Source organism: Drosophila persimilis, unplaced genomic scaffold (genome assembly GCF_003286085.1).
Source record: "Drosophila persimilis strain 14011-0111.01,24,50 unplaced genomic scaffold, DperRS2 tig00000000-arrow-pilon, whole genome shotgun sequence".
NCBI classification, from domain to species: domain Eukaryota; kingdom Metazoa; phylum Arthropoda; class Insecta; order Diptera; family Drosophilidae; genus Drosophila; species Drosophila persimilis.
The window spans coordinates 1429686-1448466 of record NW_020825288.1 but is presented as its reverse complement, the minus strand read 5'-3'; the positions used below and the strand labels follow the sequence as shown (position 1 = coordinate 1448466).

General features: G+C 48.3%; 2 protein-coding genes across 2 annotated transcripts; both read right to left on the bottom strand.

Moving 5' to 3' along the window:
* Positions 1-1837: 1837 nt before the first annotated feature.
* Positions 1838-17662, bottom strand: LOC6595059 (pituitary homeobox homolog Ptx1). The gene is made up of 5 exons (XM_026995427.1): positions 17609-17662; positions 16393-17169; positions 9007-9147; positions 7941-8194; positions 1838-2993 (listed from the first exon to the last, which is right to left on the bottom strand). Exons 1-5 carry the CDS (start codon positions 17625-17627, stop codon positions 2409-2411), a joined length of 1776 nt encoding a protein of 591 aa, XP_026851228.1. The 5' UTR covers positions 17628-17662; the 3' UTR covers positions 1838-2408.
* On the bottom strand, positions 2022-2333 carry LOC6595058 (holotricin-3). Its single transcript, XM_002020376.1, has one exon. It carries the CDS (start codon positions 2331-2333, stop codon positions 2022-2024), a length of 312 nt encoding a protein of 103 aa, XP_002020412.1.
* Positions 17663-18781: the final 1119 nt, after the last annotated feature.

Here is an 18781-nt window from a genome sequence, read left to right as displayed (position 1 = left end):
AATTACGCAAGTGTGGACTGATACAGTAGCCAACGAAGAGGAGATATGAAACCCCTTAAGGAAAGTACACTTCTTCAAGAATTTCCTATAGTAATAGGGCCACAAAGCGGGGCAGATTTTCGAAATAGAGACAATAAGGGAGTTCGTAAAACAGCTGGAGCGCAACTTATTAACCCTTTGACTCCCCCGTCCCCTGCCACTGCCACAGCCACAGCCACCCACACAGACACACACAGAGTGCCACAGTGGAGGCCGCAATAAAATCAATCTTATTAAAACATTAACAGCGGGGCAAAGGGGAATAAAATAAATCAAATGGTCGCCGGGTCGCCCGGCCGCCCGGCCACACCCCCCATCCCCCCGTAATGGATGCTTAACGCAGCGGGAATTCTTACTCCGACCCATCCCGTACATTCCCCCCTCGAAATCCAGGACGTCCCCGATCCGGCGGCACTTTATTAGCCGACGCTTCAATCACGCCGGTCGGGCGGGCGCGCAGCATATGAAATTCAAATTTGATGCCCGAATGGGAACCAAACCAACCCCTCGAACATTTTGCATAGTCGTGGCAGGAAGACCGGGGATGGGATGTCCTTTATTATTATTTTTATTGTGCGGTGATTTTCCGGCAGCACGAAATCCTGTCGGCTGGGTGTGGGGGTCGGGGGCAGTGGCAGTGGCAAGGGCAGGGGCAGTGTCCTGTCACTTGGCGGTCGGCGGGGTGCATATAAATTCGACATAATTTCATTGTAATGAATAAATTGATGGATGGATCTTTTTGCACCAGGTCCACCTCGGAATTAAACACTTGCCTGCCTGCCACCAGGGGGGATGTCCGTGGGGGAAGGCGACCTGTGTGTAGAACGTATTTTTGTATCTTTAAATTAAGGCTTTCGCTCTCCCTTCAAACGTGGCTGGGAGGCAATTGTTCTCCCACCCCTTCGCTAAAAGCTCCCCCTGGGCCCAGTAAATTACAATTTGATTTTTTAATTTCTTCCCCGCCCCCGGTTGCCATATGGGGGAAAGCCATCCATTATCCCTGCGGTTGACCGCCATTTGCCCTCGTTATTCATTCATTCACTCATTCATTGATTCAGAGGCGTGTTTTTTCCATAATTTTTATTGTTCTTTTTGATTCAATTTCTATAACTATTAATATTAAGTTTACAATTATTAAATAGCTTTATATTTATACGCGGGTTCTTTAGTGGGAGATATACATACCCATATACATATGGTACATATACATATATATATATATATATATATATGCTCTTCTCTGGCGGATCTATACGACTAGACAACTCCTTAAAAACTTCTACGGCTTTGATATAGTTTTTGTTTAGCTTTAGTTTTGGTTTTGGTTTTGGTTTTTCTTTTAGTTACAATACACTTTGACTTTTGACTTTGACTTGATCGTGATACGTTTCTGGTATATATATACCTATTTATATGTATATATATATGTTATACTCTTGGCTGGCGAGTGCCGCCGATCGGGAGCGGAAGGTTGAGGGTTGAGGCTGGGGTTCGATTATACTTCCTGTATCCCATAGATACAGATGCGGACTATAGCTACAATATTTGCTTTTTATTATTTACAAAAACACTTAACTTCTACCATCGACTGTGTGTGTCCCGGGGGGCGTGGGGCGGGGCAGATCGAACGTAATTAGCATTTAATCTCAAAACCAGAAATACAAAACAATGCAATTTCAATTTCAATCGAAAACTAATTAATCTTCCTCACATCACTCCTCTCTCCTCTCTCCACTCTCCTCTCTCTGGATTTCATAAATTTAATTATTGTTCTTTGAAAAATTTGCATTTTGGGGGTAGGGCAGGCCTCCTTTGGGTTTGGGTTTGGGTTTGGGTTTGGGTTTGGGTTTCGGTATTCTTTATTTATCCGTAAATTACGCAAACATCTAAAATTATTTCTGAATGCTTAAGCTAACTCTCCTGCGACTTTGCTTTGCCTATAGATTGATTTATTTATCTCGTACTTCCGTTCCAGGACTCTCTCAATCGATAACGTCTTCCTCCCCTTCGTCGACGTTGTCGTTGGTGCCACCGCCACCGCCGCTGGAGGTGCCTCCGCCGGACATCAGGCCGTTGGAGTCCAGAGGCGACTTGTTGTCCCCCTCGATGCTGTGTCCACCGCCTGCCCCCTCTTCGGAGTGGCCAAGGTCGCCGTGATCCATCAGCAGGCTGTTGCTGCTGCTGTGGCCATGGCCGTGCAGCATACCGTTGACGTGGCCCCCGTGGCCCCCACCTCCCCCCAGGTGCTGTTGCATCCCATTGTGCGACACCCCCACGCCCACGCCCACTCCCATTCCCGCCGACTGGTGGGTGGAGAAGTGCTGCAAGTGGTGCTGATGCTGGTTAAGCAGAGCACCGAGCGCGTTTTCTCAGACAACGTCCGTGACCCCCACGCCCGTGTACTGGCAGGCGGAGAGCCCGGCGGAGTTGGAGCGCGAGACGGGCGAGGGGGCCGAGTAGGGGCTGCCGAAGCCGGTGGCATGCTGCTTGGCCTTCAGCCGCAGGGTGGCGATGCTCGAGGACATGCTGGAACTCATGCAGGGCTCGGCGGCAGCGCGGTACATGTACGGGTTGGCGGGCGTCGTGTAGGGGCAGGGGGCGCCCACGTTCGAGTTGGTCAGCGTGGAGCCCATCGATCCGGGCAGCATCGAGTTGTTCATGCTCACCGCCACGCCGCTGGCGCCCGTGTTGAAGCAGTTCACGGAGTTCTGGTGATGATTGCCCGTCACCATCGATCCCAGTGGATTCACGGGCCAGGGGAACGGCTTGGTGCCCAGCGGCGAGGGCACCTTTGTCCAGTTGTTGTACGGATACGACGTGTACAGCGAGTCGTCGGCAAACGGCTGCATGAACTGCGTCCCGAATCCGGACTTGAAGTCCGCCGCAGCCACAGCGGCGTTCATGGCGTTCCGCTCCCTCTTGCGCCACTTGGCCCGGCGGTTCTTGAACCAGACCTACGGATAAAACAGACGGGGTAGAGAGAGAGAGAGAGATCCAGTTAGTTGGAGTTAAGGCAGCCATTTTCTTTTATAATTTATTACTTGAAAATTTATGTATCTGCACGGCCCGCAAAACTTCCCCCAAAAACGGCACAGACCCAAAGCGAAGCCCAAAGGGGGCTCTGGCCCCGCAATACGCATGTGCAGTAATTATAAATATACAAATATATACCACCGGAGTGGAGAGTGCAGAGTGGAGTGGAGTGGAGCCGGAGTCGTGCCATTGTTGCCTTTTTTAATGGAGAGCTTTATATAAATAAACTCGGCTTGCCACCCCCGCAAAAATGGCGGCCGTGGAGCTGCTGCGAGGGCGCAAAAATAAATCAAAATTATTTTGCAAACAGAAAGTGCACGAAAAAAAACGAAGAAAAGAGCAGCAGCAGCAGCAGAAGATAAAAACAAAATGGCAACTTTGTAATTTATTGCTAAAGTTTGCACAGATACAGATACGGCAAGAGAGAGGAGAGGGGAACAAGCAGAGGCCCAGACAAAGATACTGAGATACAGATACAAATGACAAAGAGCTGCGCAGACGTTGCCCAGCATTCTGATGAGTTTTTTGCTCTCAGCCACCAGCAGCTTTAAGAGCAACTTGAGATACATTTTCCAGCAGAGCCCTAAGCTCGCGCATTTCCCAGATACATCTCGCAGGGCTCTCGGATGCATTTGGAAGCACTCCGGTTGAGGCAATTAAAGCACGCAAATTCGACAGATTTCACAGAGTCACAGACTATCCGGCTTGTTGCCGCATTGTTGTAATCCGCATTGCCACATTGTCCTTAAATCAACGCGCCAGTTTCCACTCTGCAGCGGTGCGGAGCGGGGTTGTAACCCGATAGATTTATGGCCAATGCAGGTCCGCCGCACACCCTGCCCCACATAGGGTACGCGTACGGGTACGAGTGTAGCCCGTGACTGAAGCATGACACGCGTGGATCTATGCAAAAAGTGTTTGTTTTTCCGGCTGGGAAATAGCTGTCTCTAATAGAGACATTCTGTACTGCTGCCGTTGCTAACAAGTGGAAAAGTATGGCCGCGTGCCAGGAGAACCATTTAATGCTCGTCTACTTGCCGGCAATTGGTTTAATCTAATTAGTTGCGGCAGTTAATTGAAATCGCATGAGCCCAGGGACCCCGAGTAGAGTCAGAGTCGGAGTCAGAGTCAGCGGAGGTAGCGTGAGAACGGGACGAACTCCGAGTTCCTTTGACCTTAAATCAAAGAAGCACTAACTTTCCACTGCCATCAATGCCGGCAATGTGTCAATTTGTCAAGGTACATCGCTCAGCCCCATCATCATCATCATCCGAATCCGCATCATCATCAGCGCAGGAGAGCCCCGGCATCATCGTCGTCTCCTGCATCATCATGGATGCAAAACTAACGTCATCGATCTCGTCAGCTGTCATTTTCACGTATCATTTAGCAACTTGCTCAGACTCCCCCCAAAAAAACGTAAATGGAAAATGGAAAAAGGAAAAGGCAAAGGCAAAGGGCTTTCCCTGATGGCAATTTGATGTCGTCGTTGTCTTTGGAAAAAAAAAAAAAAGAAAAATGCGAATCAGCGCAAAAAGTGAAATATGAGACAGAGAAGGGAAAAAAAACCAGCTCTCAGCTCCAGCAATTTTCCACTCAACGAGCTCCTGCAGAAAATCCTAATTGGTTTTGATGAAAGCATCAATGACACTGCCCCTGCCTCCTGCCTCTGGCCACCCGCTGGTCCTCCGGCAAACGCAACGCTTCATCAGGTAAAATTGTGAATAGAAAAAAGTGGCAAATATGAGTGGCCAGAAAGTGGCCATGTGGCAGAAGTTACGGGAGTCGTTTTTTTTTCTACAGGCTACAGGCTACGTGCTGCGGGCTACGGGCTACGGGCCGTAGCTCTCATGATTGATGGCGGCAAATTGCAGCTAAATACGTTTTTTATTTGCTCGCCTGCGAAAGTTAAATGTGTGAAATGGGTTCCCATTTCCGGGCTGTCTCTATCACTCTCTCCCAACAGATAGCCAGAGTGAAAATTGGTTTCGTCATTCCCCAGATAACATCGATAAGGGCAACTACTCCACGAGGCGGCTGCCTCTCTACGAGTACACTACGACTATACTCGTATAAGTACAAACAGTTGCACTAATGGGTGGTCTGATCTCTAGCCACACAGCTGCATGAATGGATGGATGGATGGATGGATTGATGGTCACATATGTGAACAATGAGGTAACTTAATCAGGGAGAATGGCGAAAGCTACAGCTGGAGATATGAATACTGGAACTGTTGTTGGTATTACGTACAGAAAATTGTCCAATCATCAATAAAATAGTTTAAGTAGTCGAAGAATCTTTCAATCAGAACTAATACACATTCCTCTACCACACCCTCACACTCTCAAAGTTGGGTCTGTTACACTATCGTAGTGGGAGCTCTCCAGTCCCATTCTCCCTTCAATTCTCATCCCTGGCCAGTGTGATTCCCGTTCCCAGCGAACAGATTGTGGCTCCTTTGTGGCAACATTCAATCGCTTTTTTATGCACTCGCAACGATTCGAATGTTGCAAATGTTGTTCCCATTTCCGGGCCATTGGCGACACCTGACCTGATAAAAAAGGAGCGCTAAAAGAAGTCCACTCTCCGCGCTTGGGAACCCGAAAGGGAAAGATTCGACTGTGGACAGCAAATGTTTTTATGGGCGTTGTTTGGGCGCCGAGTTCTGGCTGGTAATTGAATTAAAAAGTGAGTTCTATTTGAAAAATTAAAAAGACGAAAACGATAGACAATGGAACAGACGACGGACGGGGAGTCGGGAGGTCGGAGTTTGGGCGAACATATTGCCATAATTGCCGGCGCATGTAAATCCCCAGATTAGTAGCTATCAGGGGCCGAAGAAGCAACATTTCCCCCCGGTTGGTTCTGGGTTCTGGGTTCTGGTGCAGATTCAGGGACTGACTGCAGTTCTCTCCGTTCTCTCTGTTTGCTCAGACGGGGCTGCTCTTTTTTGACAGTTTAAAACCCACCCAGATTTATGCGGCCCTGCTCCGTAATCCTTTTGTATATTTGATAAATTTTATTGCCTCCGTCCGCTAGTACTGGGGTACAATGGGAATCAGCCTTCAGCCTCGAAGTGAGAGTCAAAGTCAAATGTGAGACTGCTGCCACCCCAGTTCGTTTCCTGTCGCTTGAGGCATGATCATGATCATCATTAATTCGTGTGCGGTTTTCTAATTCATTAAACAACCCTCGCAGGGCGATGACAAATTGTCCTGGCTCCCCGATGCCGGGGATCCGGCGTTACTTTGCATGTGTCCGGGGGATGAACGGGGAACAAAGACAAACCATTTTGTCATCATCATATAATGGACCATAAAACAAACTGTATCAATATTTTATGCATTTAGCTCGGCCGCTCGGCATTATCCGAGGAACACATGTTTAGATTGACATCGCTTCCAGCCAGTTTCCAGTCGTCCTACCACTGCCACACTTGTCCTTCCTCCTGCTGCTGGGCCGCAGCTAATTTCTTTATAAATTCTGTCAAGTGCAGAGAGAGGGCACCATTGCGCTGCGGAGAAGGCAGATTTTCTCGGCATATGCGGCAGTGGGAGGCAGCAGAGGGAGAGTGAAATTTGCATAGGAAAACCATGAAATATTTGTCAACGCTTTTCATCGCATTTCGCAGATGTTCCTCTATTTGTCGGCTAATTGCCTTCCTTTTCCCCTTTACCTTTCCTTTCCTTCCCGGATGGGTAATGACCCTTTTCTACCTAGACCTGGGCCACTTCTAACTGTACAATTAATGCCAGGCTGATGTCGCCATACGTCCAATGACAATGATCACGATCATCATCGCCGATCATCGATCATGTGTCTATCATATCTCCATGCCGTTGTCTGATTGTCTGATTGTCTTCCTGTCCTGACTGACTGTCACAGCAAATAGATATCGCATTCGATATCTTCCCCGGATCGACATGGTACCCTGTCGATGTCCGACCCGGCTCGGCTACTGTCGTTCGCTAGTCATATTTGCCGCTTGGCGCCACTTACAGTCAGTCCCTGGCATACAACTCCAATTGTTTGCCAGAACTATCACTATCGTGTTTACAAACAATTACAACTGTTGTGCAGAGCCAAAGATATCTTGCCCCATCCACAATCCAATATCCACATCCCCATGCACTGGGAAAAGGAGTCGCAAGAACAGTCGCAATATCCGCGTCAAGAATATTTGCTCAGCTTTGAGGATGAACTCCCAGGATGTTCTCTCTCGCTTGCGAATCAGGATTTCATTGGTACTAGAGATTTGATTCCCTGTATTACTTTTTTCCCTCAGTGCAGATGCAGCACAAACTGTCGGACTCGGCCTCGGACACGTACAAATGCCTATGGTCTGGTCTGTCAATAGAACGGATATTGGAGCAAACAACCCGGTTCGATGCAATGCGATGCGTTTCGATTCGTTTCGATTCGATTCCAGTGAGGTTCGATAAGCCCGCGGTTTACAAACAGCAAATGCCACAAACGCTGCAAACTGCAGTTTTAGCTGCTGCAATTTATGGCAACACCACCCCAACCCCGACCCCAACCCCAAGCAGAACCTGCCCCAATCCCACGCCATAAATTCACGCCGCTGCAGGGAAATTGGTTTTTCTTTTTCGGCCATAGGGTTTTCGGGGTTTAAGCCAATGCCAAACGAGGCGACATATTTACGAGTCTGTGCGGCTGCATTGCGGTCACGACTTGCGTCCTGCTGCTGGCTCCTGACCACCGACCACCGACCTCCGACCATAATATAATTGGGGCTGCACCGGGTCGGACCCGACCGGACAATAATGGCCGCATAATGTGGCATGCAGACTCTGTTTGCAGTTTGCGGTTTGGCTGGCAATTAATAAGAATAATTATGCTCTCACCCTGACGCGCGCCTCCGTGAGGTTGGTCCACATGGCGATCTCCTCGCGGGTGGACATGTCCGGGTATCGGTTGCGGCTGAACGTGTGCTCCAGCTCCTGCAGCTGCTGGGAGGTGAAGTGGGTCCGCTGACGGCGCTGCCGCTTGTTCTTCTTGTCGTTCTTTGGCTCGTCCGCGCTGGTGGTCATCGGTTCGTCATGCCCCGAATTGGATATGTTCTCCGTCTTGATGGTGGTCTCGTTGACACTCCGATTTCCTGAAAAGAGTAGCACAAAGATCGCATTAGATGGGGAGCAGGCGCTTTTCTAATTTGTTTGCTGTTTTTATGCCCTCCGTCTGGGTTGATAAGCCCGTAGTCCGGACGGAGAGGGAGAGCGAGAGAGCGGAATATTTCCCAACATTTGCGTGGCTTCTGGTCGGGCAGGGGGGCTACCGTTACCGTCACCGTCACCATTACCATTACCGTTACTAATTGCCATGCAACCTTCAGGCGTCGCCACCAAAACTGCCCAAAACCGAAACCCGAAAACCCCCACTAGACCGAACTTCAAACGAAGACCGCGCCACTCCCGGACGGACCAGATTTATAGCCCGTTAATGTATGTTCCACCGATGTCATCGATCATGCGGCGTGCTTTCTGTGTAGTCCGTGTCGTGGACGACCACGACGTGGTCTCTCCAACCGAAAACCCGAGAGCCCGAAAACTTAATCAAATAAACTAAATGACTGCGCCTGCGACTACGACTGCCCTTCCATGAAATATCATTCGGTTCCCAGTTTTATTCTCATTCTCATATTCATGTTCATATTCCTTTCGCAGCAGTGTCGCCTCCGTCGTTGTCGTTGTCGACGTCGTCGTCGTCATGTCGCAAATCAAAGGCATTCTAATCGAAAACTAAACGGACCCGGACCCGCATAGATTTCGCCGACAAAGGTGGAATAGTTGGCCACGCTTTACAAAATTATTATAAATTATGTTTCTTATCGGGCGAGAGATAAGGCTTATGCATGTGTGAGTTCTGGTGGGTGGTGTGTGTGTGTGGGTGGGTGGGTGGTTAGATACTCACCATCTTTGCGATCCCGACTCCGGTTCGTTAACGTGGATGTCGACGATGTCTGGAAGTTGTTCAAATGGGTGCTATCCAAGCTATTCGCTACGGCGGTCATGGAGCTATGACTATCACGGAAATCGCCAGTTTCGGCCCAAACTGAAAAGAACAAGCCAGCAAAGGGCAAGAGAAAATTACAAAAAAATTTATGTTTCAACGTTTCACAGGAGTAGACTTCTGTTTCTGGGTCTGCTTCTGCAGCACCATAAAAGCCGCTCATAAACTGATTTATGGGCTCTTGGTTAGCCCGATTAAGCAGCGGATTGCTCCTGGAGGAGCCTCCGACTTAATTGTTTTAATGGAGACTCCAGTGCGCCCTCAAAGGGTTGCCGCGGCCCTGCGAGCAGATAATCTCGGGGAATGCCCTGCCATAAATCTCCTGCCACTGAATGAGCCCACCAATTGGCTACCCCTCGACGCAATAATTGCCGTAGTTAGTCACGCCTATTTTAATATTAATTAGTCAGCCATTGACATCCATTTTGCACCAATTTTGGATTCCTCCACCAAACAATTCTGTTCCGTCACAGATTTATGGCCGTGGCAATTGATTCTTTTGGGGTTTTTCACCCGAAGGTGTGCACCCATATGGTCCCGGGGTACCGGGGTCCCGACTTCCTGGTCGCCGCCCTGCTCCTAAATCTTATGGACTCTCTTCCTGGCCATCCCAGACTCCATCTCCATCGAGGGAAAGTAATTTATGGCCTTCTCACATGGTGTCAATTTAATGTGGTTTTTAAAGTGCCAGCCAGCCACAGCCTACTGGAGACGAAGACACCAATGTAGGACACAGCAACACCCGTGGCGACATTTGAAACAATTAGCCTGCCACTTTGTGGAAGGGGGCATCGGAGGAGTCACAAATGTCAGGCGATCCCCGCGGAAGTCGGGCCATGACTCAATTAGTTTATGGCCATCCGAATAATTTATGCCGCCGACAACAGCCTCACATGCCGTTGGAAAATTCAAATTTCCCCAGAAAGTATTTTTATGGCCTCTAATGAGTGCGTTTAAAAGTAATTAAAATTTGATGGGATCATTATGAGAGCGAGAGAGAGCTTCAAGGCGTACGATATGATGGGCAAATATGACAAACAAACAACGCTCTGAGGTGTTTGGATAACAAATTTACAAAGGGATATAAAAATAACTATATCTGGGATTTGTTTGCAAATATTTTCTGAACAGAAAGAAAGAAAAGAAAGTCGGATTTGTTTGAACGAAAACATGAATATAATTAAGCAAAAGACTAACTGTACGTCTACGAAGATGCATTGATCATTGGATGAATATGAGATGTACGAAATGGAAAGAAAAACGAGGAATTTGGTATTCTCTGGGCTATATATTGTATATCCCCTTTTTTAGGGTCTGAATATTTTCTAGACTATTTTCATTTATAGCTAAAAACTATCGCTATTAGCAGCTCTCTTGTAAAAGACATGTGTATATCTGTTGCTGCCACAACCCGGACCTATTCCAGCGCATCTTCCATTCCCATTTCCATCTCCATTTTTTAGGGTACGCCTCAGTGCAACCACTGAGGATCGTAGAGGATGGGACCAGCTCCACAGCTGAACGACTCTTAATAGCCCTGACTGCTGCTCTAATTTCCCATTCCCATTCGATTCTCAACCTGAGCTAAATGGGTCGTCATCGTAAAAATATTTTCTTAACGACACGCTCTACAAAGAAAATCTGAGAGTGGGGAAAAAACAACACCAAGAGAATTCCGAAAAAAACGCAGGGAAAATCACGTACTGCGGCGATTTTTATTTGTTTAAATATTTGTCCCAACAAACTGTTCTGTTCTATATTCTTTTTTTTGGCCAGAGACTAATTTGAGTTTTAGATTTTCCTGCATTCTCTGGCCGTCTGACAGGTCGGGAAAAATTGTCGTCGTCTGTCAGATGGGCTCTGACATTTGTCGGGGCAGTTGTCGCCACAGTTTTACACCATTTTCAAGGTTTGTGAGTGGGGAATGTGCAGCTGTATAGCTGTATCTGTATAGCTGTATCTGTATCCGACTGTGAGTGGCAAGTGTCAATAGTTGTGGGCGTTGCTCTGCTCTGGGACATGAGCGTTTTGCACATGTCAAAAGTTGTGACAACAAGTGTCGCCGTCACTTTCGCTTTCGCTTGCGCTTGCCTTTCGGCTTTGTTTTGTTTTCCTTGGCAGCCATTTTTGCCTGCTAGAATATTTACGAGTAGTACTCGTAAAGTACCTCTTTCTGGGTAGGGTACTGAGCAAACAAATCAGCAATGGGATATTTATTTGGCTTTGCGACTACTATTGTGATTCGCCGAGACAAAAGTCAAAGGCAAACACTCCCCTCGGGGCGGGTGCACACAATTAATCAGGCAAGAGGCGGCGGTGCGGTGCGGTGCGGGGCGGGGTGGGCCGTGAAAATGCACAAAAATTTGAAATACATTTTTGCTCTAGCAATGATTTTGATATTTTTTCTGTTGCCATCCACAATGCTGTATCCTGCACACGCACACACATACTCGTATTCCGTCGCTCATTCATGGACAGATTTCCACATAAAAACTTTTGACACACGACACGGCAGCCGGAGCAATAAATTACCCCGAGATTCGGACGGAGTGACTGTCAGACGGGACACGGGAGAGCCATCCAAGACCAAAACAAACAAACAAACAGAGGGACACCGAAGGACAGAAAGGACAAAACGAAGAACCAAACCAACAAAGGATCGAGAGGCGAACGGACAGCCCTACGCCCTGAGAACGAGTCCTGCCTGATATGTGAGGAAAATGGGAAAAGAACAGCACAGAACACAGCACAGGACACAGGCCAGGAGGAAAACTGTCAGGCAGCGGCAACGTTTAGTTGGTGGCCAAAAACAAACGATTAATGTGACAGTTGAATGGGGATTGAGATTGGAATTGGAATTGGGCTGCTGCTGCTGCTGTCTCCCTTAACCTTACATTTACCCTCGGCTAACCCTCGGATGTGCCCTCCCCTCCCCACATCCCTTGTGACAAGTTAGTTGCTTTCCTTGTGGCTGCTGCAGGAAGCGGTAAACCACTCGATGGCCCATAAAAGGGTTAAACACTTGCGGTTCCCTCGTCGGAGAGATAAATATTTTTCCAATTTCATGCCACATTTGCTCCTTTCAGGCAGAGAGAAGGTGTTGATGTTGATGTCCCTGGGAATAGCCATAGCCGTGATAGCCATATGCCGGAATTGCGGTTCGAATGCCAACCCTCTCTCGTCTGGCACAAATTAGCCCATGAAAATTAGGCAACGGCACGAAAGTTAATTGTTATATCTCTGGACAATGGCCAGGCACATATGTTATGGCCATATAATGAGCTCTTGACCAACCAAGCAGCAGGCCATAAAAATCACTGAAATCACATTGACATGCCCCAAGAACTACACAGTCTATCGCCAAGCCCCCAGCAACCCTCTAGCCTCTAGACCCGAAGCCAACAGAAAGCCAAATTGCATTAGACCCAAACCCACAACCGAAACCAGACGAGTCCTGGCCAAAACCAAAACCAAGACCAGTAGCAGGACCAGAAGACCAAAACCAGGCAAACTCATTAGTTGAGGCGGCAGATAAGACAAAGCAGAAGGACAATCCCCCCAAAAAACCAGAAAATATATAGTATATATGTATGTACATATATACTGTATATAAGAGTATGTACATGTCCAGACTGGATTCCCCCGTTCGCTTCGTAGTTTTCCACTGCAACGACTTTGCCAGTAATTTTCTCAACTGTCAGCTCAAATTTTTGCTCCAGTTGATGCCATTGGGTCATTCCGGCCGCAAAAACAGAGAGGAGCAGGGCTCTGGCTCTGGCTCTGGCTCTGTCTCTAGCTGTGGCTCCGGGTTCTGGACAAGTTTGTTTCCTCAGATAATCTCTAATGCGACATTTTTACGAAATTGCACGATGCCCGGATAATGAGAAAAGAGGCGGAAAGCAGACAGACGGACCACACCGGACTGGATGGAGAGAGACAATCCCCCATGAAGTTTTCCTCGAACCAAGTTCTGCAACGAGGTAATTGCGGTTCGAGCCGCAGACGGGCAGACGAGCAGACGAGCAGAAGAGAGGAATATGGGAGGATAATGGAGAGCAAGTTGGGGTTGTGGTTGTGGCAGGTTGCCATAATGACATTATAATTTATATAAACGAAATCAGTGCCAGAGAAGGACAGAGAGAGAGAGAGAGAGAGAGCAGAGGCAGGGGCAGAAGCAAGACAGATGGATTGATATATGGGGGAAGTACAGTGGAAAAGTGGGGAAAAATAACAAGGTTAAACAGGTTCTCCACTGTGCTGCTGTGGGTGATTATCCTGCCCGGTCAGCAACTGCAATTTATGGGGTGTTTGGCTGTGGCTGTGACTGAGTGCAATGCCAAATCGAATCCGATCTCGGGATGACATATGTGCGCAATTTCGAAGAGATTTGCTGGCAATGCACTGGCTGTGTCCTTAAAGCTTTAACACTTCCAAAAGAGTGGAGCAGGAAGAACGAGTCGAGGCGGAGCCAGAAAATCGATAAAATGTATTTATATTCATAAAGAAATGCCGTAGAGCTGACAAATACAGAAGGCAGCGTGGAATTTAAAGTAGCCAGGGGTGTCCTTACAACAAGAGAGCTTTCCGTGTGTATCCCATGGATAGACAGGCATAGGGCACAGCGCCCAGGGCCCAGGGCAGAGGGAGAAAGAGGGTCCTGGCCCTGTCGTGGGTCTGGCTTAGGCATTGTTTATGTTTAGAGGGTCACAAGACTCTCTGTCTGGCTGCACGTGCCATTAACACTTACACGGAAGACAGACCCACACACAGCCGAAGATAACGCCGGAGATTTCACTGGAAACTGGAAACTCAACGCAGCAAACTCGACAGAACTCTCTCGGGCTGTCGACACAAGTAATTTCATAATTTTATCAACGGCATCAGCCACAAACACTGTCAGGGGCAAATAGTTCTCAATCTCAATCTTATGCTCTCGTATCTGTGGCAAGAACTCGGCAAACAAGCTAAGGACTAGGGCTTGTAATAAAAGAAATACTCATAGCTGCAGATACAGATACAGATACAGATACTCGTAAAGAAACATTCTATTATTTGTCGAGCAACCAAAAAAACAAAATGTAAACTGCTCTGATTCGGTTTCCATTTCCATTTCGGTTGTGTTTCTATTTGGGTTTACTCAGGGCAAATAATGCTGCGACTGTGGCTGTGGCTGTGGATGTAGTCACAGATAAGTCTCTAATTACTTGAGGTGGTGAAATCCAGGGGGACAAGGTCGTGTTTTCGTCGTGCTTCGGGGAAGAGACACACTGAATACAGAACTCTTTCAGCTGCTGACAACATAATTCAAAAGCGGGGACTCGGAGCTATTAGAGCTATTATTGGTACACAAAGAGTTGTCGCGCGCCCCCGCCAATAAAAAAGCATCAACTATTCCGATTTTATGGCCCAAACAATAAAAAATATCTGCTCCGTGGGGCTAAATTAGTGTAAAACGTGAACTTGAAATCCTTTGAGCGCAAAAAGCGAAATAAAAACACGCACAGAAGCCATAAAATGATTTCCTCCCGTCACCAAAAAATAAAAAAACTAAAAGGTGAACATTTCCCCATAAAAAAGTGCAATCGTTAAAAGTTATTACCCCCAACATGTAGTATATATAAATATGAGCATAAATATCTATAAAAGAGTATGGCGAACAAACAAATAAATAAATGGGGTCCGTCGAGTGGGTGGATTGCTGGATTGCTGGTCTGCTAGATGCCCGACTGGCCATTAAACTGACCAATAATTGAAAATCCAATTGCAGCAGTACACTGGCTGTGGGAGTGGGGGTCTCTGCCTCTGTCTCCGTCTCCGTCTGTGTCCTGATGAAGGTCCTGGCCCTGGCTGCAGCAGAAGCAGAGGCACGTTGCCTGGCCATTATTTAAACAAGAGCGTAAACAATAACGAGAACAACAGGAACAACAAGAGGAGGTACAGGGCATCCCACCGGAGAGGATGTGGAAATTCGTTGGCCCGAAAGGGAGTCGAGCTGTTAACGTGGCCCGCACCTGCATCCTGTGATACTACCTCTGTGTGTGTTTGTCCGTGTGTCAAAGGATAACTGCAGTCGTGCATATTTTAAATGCGCACAATTTTTGTGTTAAATTGTTTTGGCACGCAAATAAATGGCAGGACATCTGTGGCCAGGAGTCGACTCTGTGCGGTCTGTGTGCACTCCACAGTGCAGACAAGTGCAAAGTTTGCACGGGCCGTTAACCCTGTGGCGGGGACTGGGGCCAGAGTTGACAGGGCGACAGCCAACAAATCTCTGGGCGAAGGCAGACAAATCTGTTATGCAAATGGAAATTCGGATGCAGGAAGCCCCTCTGTGTGGGAGATTTAAATGGAAAGTCTTTTTCGGCTAAGGTGAGAACTATTCTTTGGGTTCTGGCTGCGATTCTTGCCCAAGAACTAAGCTACCAATCCGTCCCGATCCCATGACCAATTGAGATGTCATATCGGAGCACTTGAAGCTGTGGAATTGTTCACCTCCATGTCCCAGAACACATCCTCTACCCCGCGCTGCCAAACTCCCATAACAATTAGACCAAACGGAACAACAAACACTTGACTGCCAGGCACAGAACATATCATATATCCAGCATCAGATACAGATACAGAGTCAGAAGGGAAATTTCAGAATAGCATCAAGGGGAGAGACCGTAGTGTCGCCTTCGGCACTACGGCAGAAGGGTGCTCAATTAGCCGTGACATGCGCACAAAATTCGAAATTTGTTTGGTTCTTTGCGGCCCTCCACTCCACTCCACTCGATTCCGATTCCGATCCGCTTTTCCACTCTTGGGTTCTTTTTCCTGGGCCGTTCCCTTTGTAACGCTTTTGTGAAGATTATGCGCTAATGATTGCACAATGATTATGAATATGCATGAGGGGAGGCGGCCCACAAAGGGCAGGAGGCTGCGGCTGAGGCTGAGGCGCGACAAGTGGCCAACAAAGCTTTGGGCCCGAAAGTTCGTAGAGAGGGCGTGAATGATTGCCAAAACGAATCGCATATTGAAATGACAACAGCTGCCGCTGACAGTGGCACAAACAGAGCGAGAAGTCCCCATGAATATCAATGAGAATGCGGACACTTGTTGAGGACAGTGACAGGGACAGTGGGGCCCAAAAGTATGTCTCGCCATGTGAATTATGAGCGCACTAATTAGTTGTCAATGCGAGAGAAGCCACGGATAAATTTCACTACAAATTGCCCACCAAATTTCGGGATCGAGATGGAAATTCCTGGTGATCTTTTTTAGTCTATTCCTCTATTCGATACTTACTTCTGAGTTTCTCGAGCGGCTCGTGCTTCGGTGTGTGCGGCGGTACGACGCCGTGATGCGGATGCTGGGAGTAGCCCCCGACCAGGTCCTGGCCGGCGGCCGAGTGGTGCAAGTGGCTGAGGCTGCTGATGGGCATCAGACTCGAGATGGCGGGTGAGATGCTGACCGAGGAGCTTGAGTCGTGCAGACTGTGGTGGCTGTGGAGGTGCTCTGTGCCAGAGGTGCTGCTGCCACCGCCGTTTACCGTGGAGCTGCCAGTGCTTCCGCTGCTCAGGGCGGTGCTGGTGGTGTTTGCGCTCTCCGCGGAGCCCGCCGAGCCGGCTCCATTAGCCGTGCCGGCGCTCACCAGATCCTGCAGGCACAGGCCAGTGGATTCGGCCGACATGGCCTCCAGGCCGCTGAGGGCTCCACTGACACCGACCCCACCGCCGTTGGCTATGCCACCCGGGCCGAGGGCGGTGGCGGAGCTGGTGACCACGCCACAGCCGCCGGCGGCGGCGCGGTCCATGCCGAGATACGTCGGGAAAATGGTGGAGAAGCTCTGGGCCACAGCCTGGTGCGGCTGGTGGTGGTGGTGCAGCGCGGACTGCTGGTGCGCCGGATGGGCCGGATGGGCCGGGTGGGCCGGATGCAGCGGTGGCAGGTGGTGGTCCCTGCCGGTGAACTTCGTCGTGACGACGTCCTTAAAGTGTTGCAAGAATGTCGTCGTCTTGAGGCCGGTATCTTCCAACTGGGGTGAAAGCAAATCCAAGATGTGGCCGTTCCAGAGCCTCACAGCTGCAGATAAGACACAAGAAGGGGCACGTTAGTAATCATATATGGATTTTTCTGTATGCCCAATCGTAACTATCGTATAATACGTAGTAGTCGGCTACTTGGTAAGCAAATCAAGATGGTACTGGGCTCTTTATCGCCTCGACGGGCGAGGCGAGGGCAAACAGTGGGGCTTAACCCAAACACCAGCCGAATGGCAAGTTAACACCCAACACGTCAAGGGGTTAATACCACATCGGAGAGGGTCTGTGGGTCTGCTGCGATGCTGCGATGCTGGGATGCTGGCGGTACGAACGGGAGAGTGGTTCACCTACTGTCGTAAATTGTACGAGTGGTGGTGGAATGACATCGCACCACCGAACCACCTACACCTACACCTACACCTACACACAGCCACTATCAGAGAGCGGTGCGATAAGCCTTATCGTTGTAAAATATTTACATTTCTGCGAGGCGAGCATTTCTCCCGCTGTTGATGATTGTTATTATTGCACGAACGGGGGAATACGGCCGGTGGACGGGCGGCACCGGTGGGTGTGGGGGATACGTATGTTTCGCGATAAATACCTTGTCAGGGCATCTAATAAATTCTTTAAAACTAAAGAAACCACCCATTGACAGTAGCCCGAAAATAGCCATAAATGATCGTAAATCAATTAGCGACTCCTTCGCGGAAAGACAGTAGGAGAGAGAACGAGACCCTCCACCCTACCAGACACTCCACTCCCGATATCGGGCCACTCTCCCGTAGCCATACCCGTAACCGTACAGCTATCAAGGCAAACCAAACGAAACAGAACCAAAACCGAACCGAACAGAACAGAACAGAACAGAACGTTGCAATAAATGGTTATCTAATCTCAATCACAACAGAATAAAAGCCACATTTAAAGGTAAACGACTGTAAACACAGTCTCTCCGTGTGTGCGTGTGTGTGCCTGAATCTAATGAAGAACCCGAACCATAACCCATAACCCGCATAAATTCGCAATTGAAAAAGAGTTTAATTTGAAATTAAATTCGAATACTTTAGGCCCCAATTTGCTTGAGCTGTCACTTTCGATTGCTGTTGCAGATGTGACTTTGATTTCGGACACGGAGGTGTGGGTGGGCAATGGATAATTTATACTTGATAATGCCGCTTGATCTCCACTTGATCCCCAGTGGATTAGTGCGGCTGTAATATTAAATCCATTTGCGGTTGTCCCCACAAAACATACAATCATTTCCCACTTGAGGCCAAATTTATGGCCGACGCGGTGATGGGTCATCTGTTGAAATGAAAAGTTTCTGCATTTATTGTTATGGGTATTTATTGCATGATTATTATTGTTATTTGCCCCCGCAAATATTGCCACGTCGCTACGTGTTTTTGCTATGGCATGCCACATGCTGCTGCGGCACAATTTCTGGCTAAATTATCTGCCGCAGTGTCTAATAAATAATTTCGGTTGCCAGTTCAAAGTGCCAGCCGTCAGAGGCATTGTTCTCGGGGCATTCTTTCCTCTTTTTATGATGCACACACATTCGTATAATATATTCTATTTCTGCCCCGTCATTTTATTTCAAAAGTGAGAATTTATTTACATAATGATTCGCCAAGACAAAGAATGCC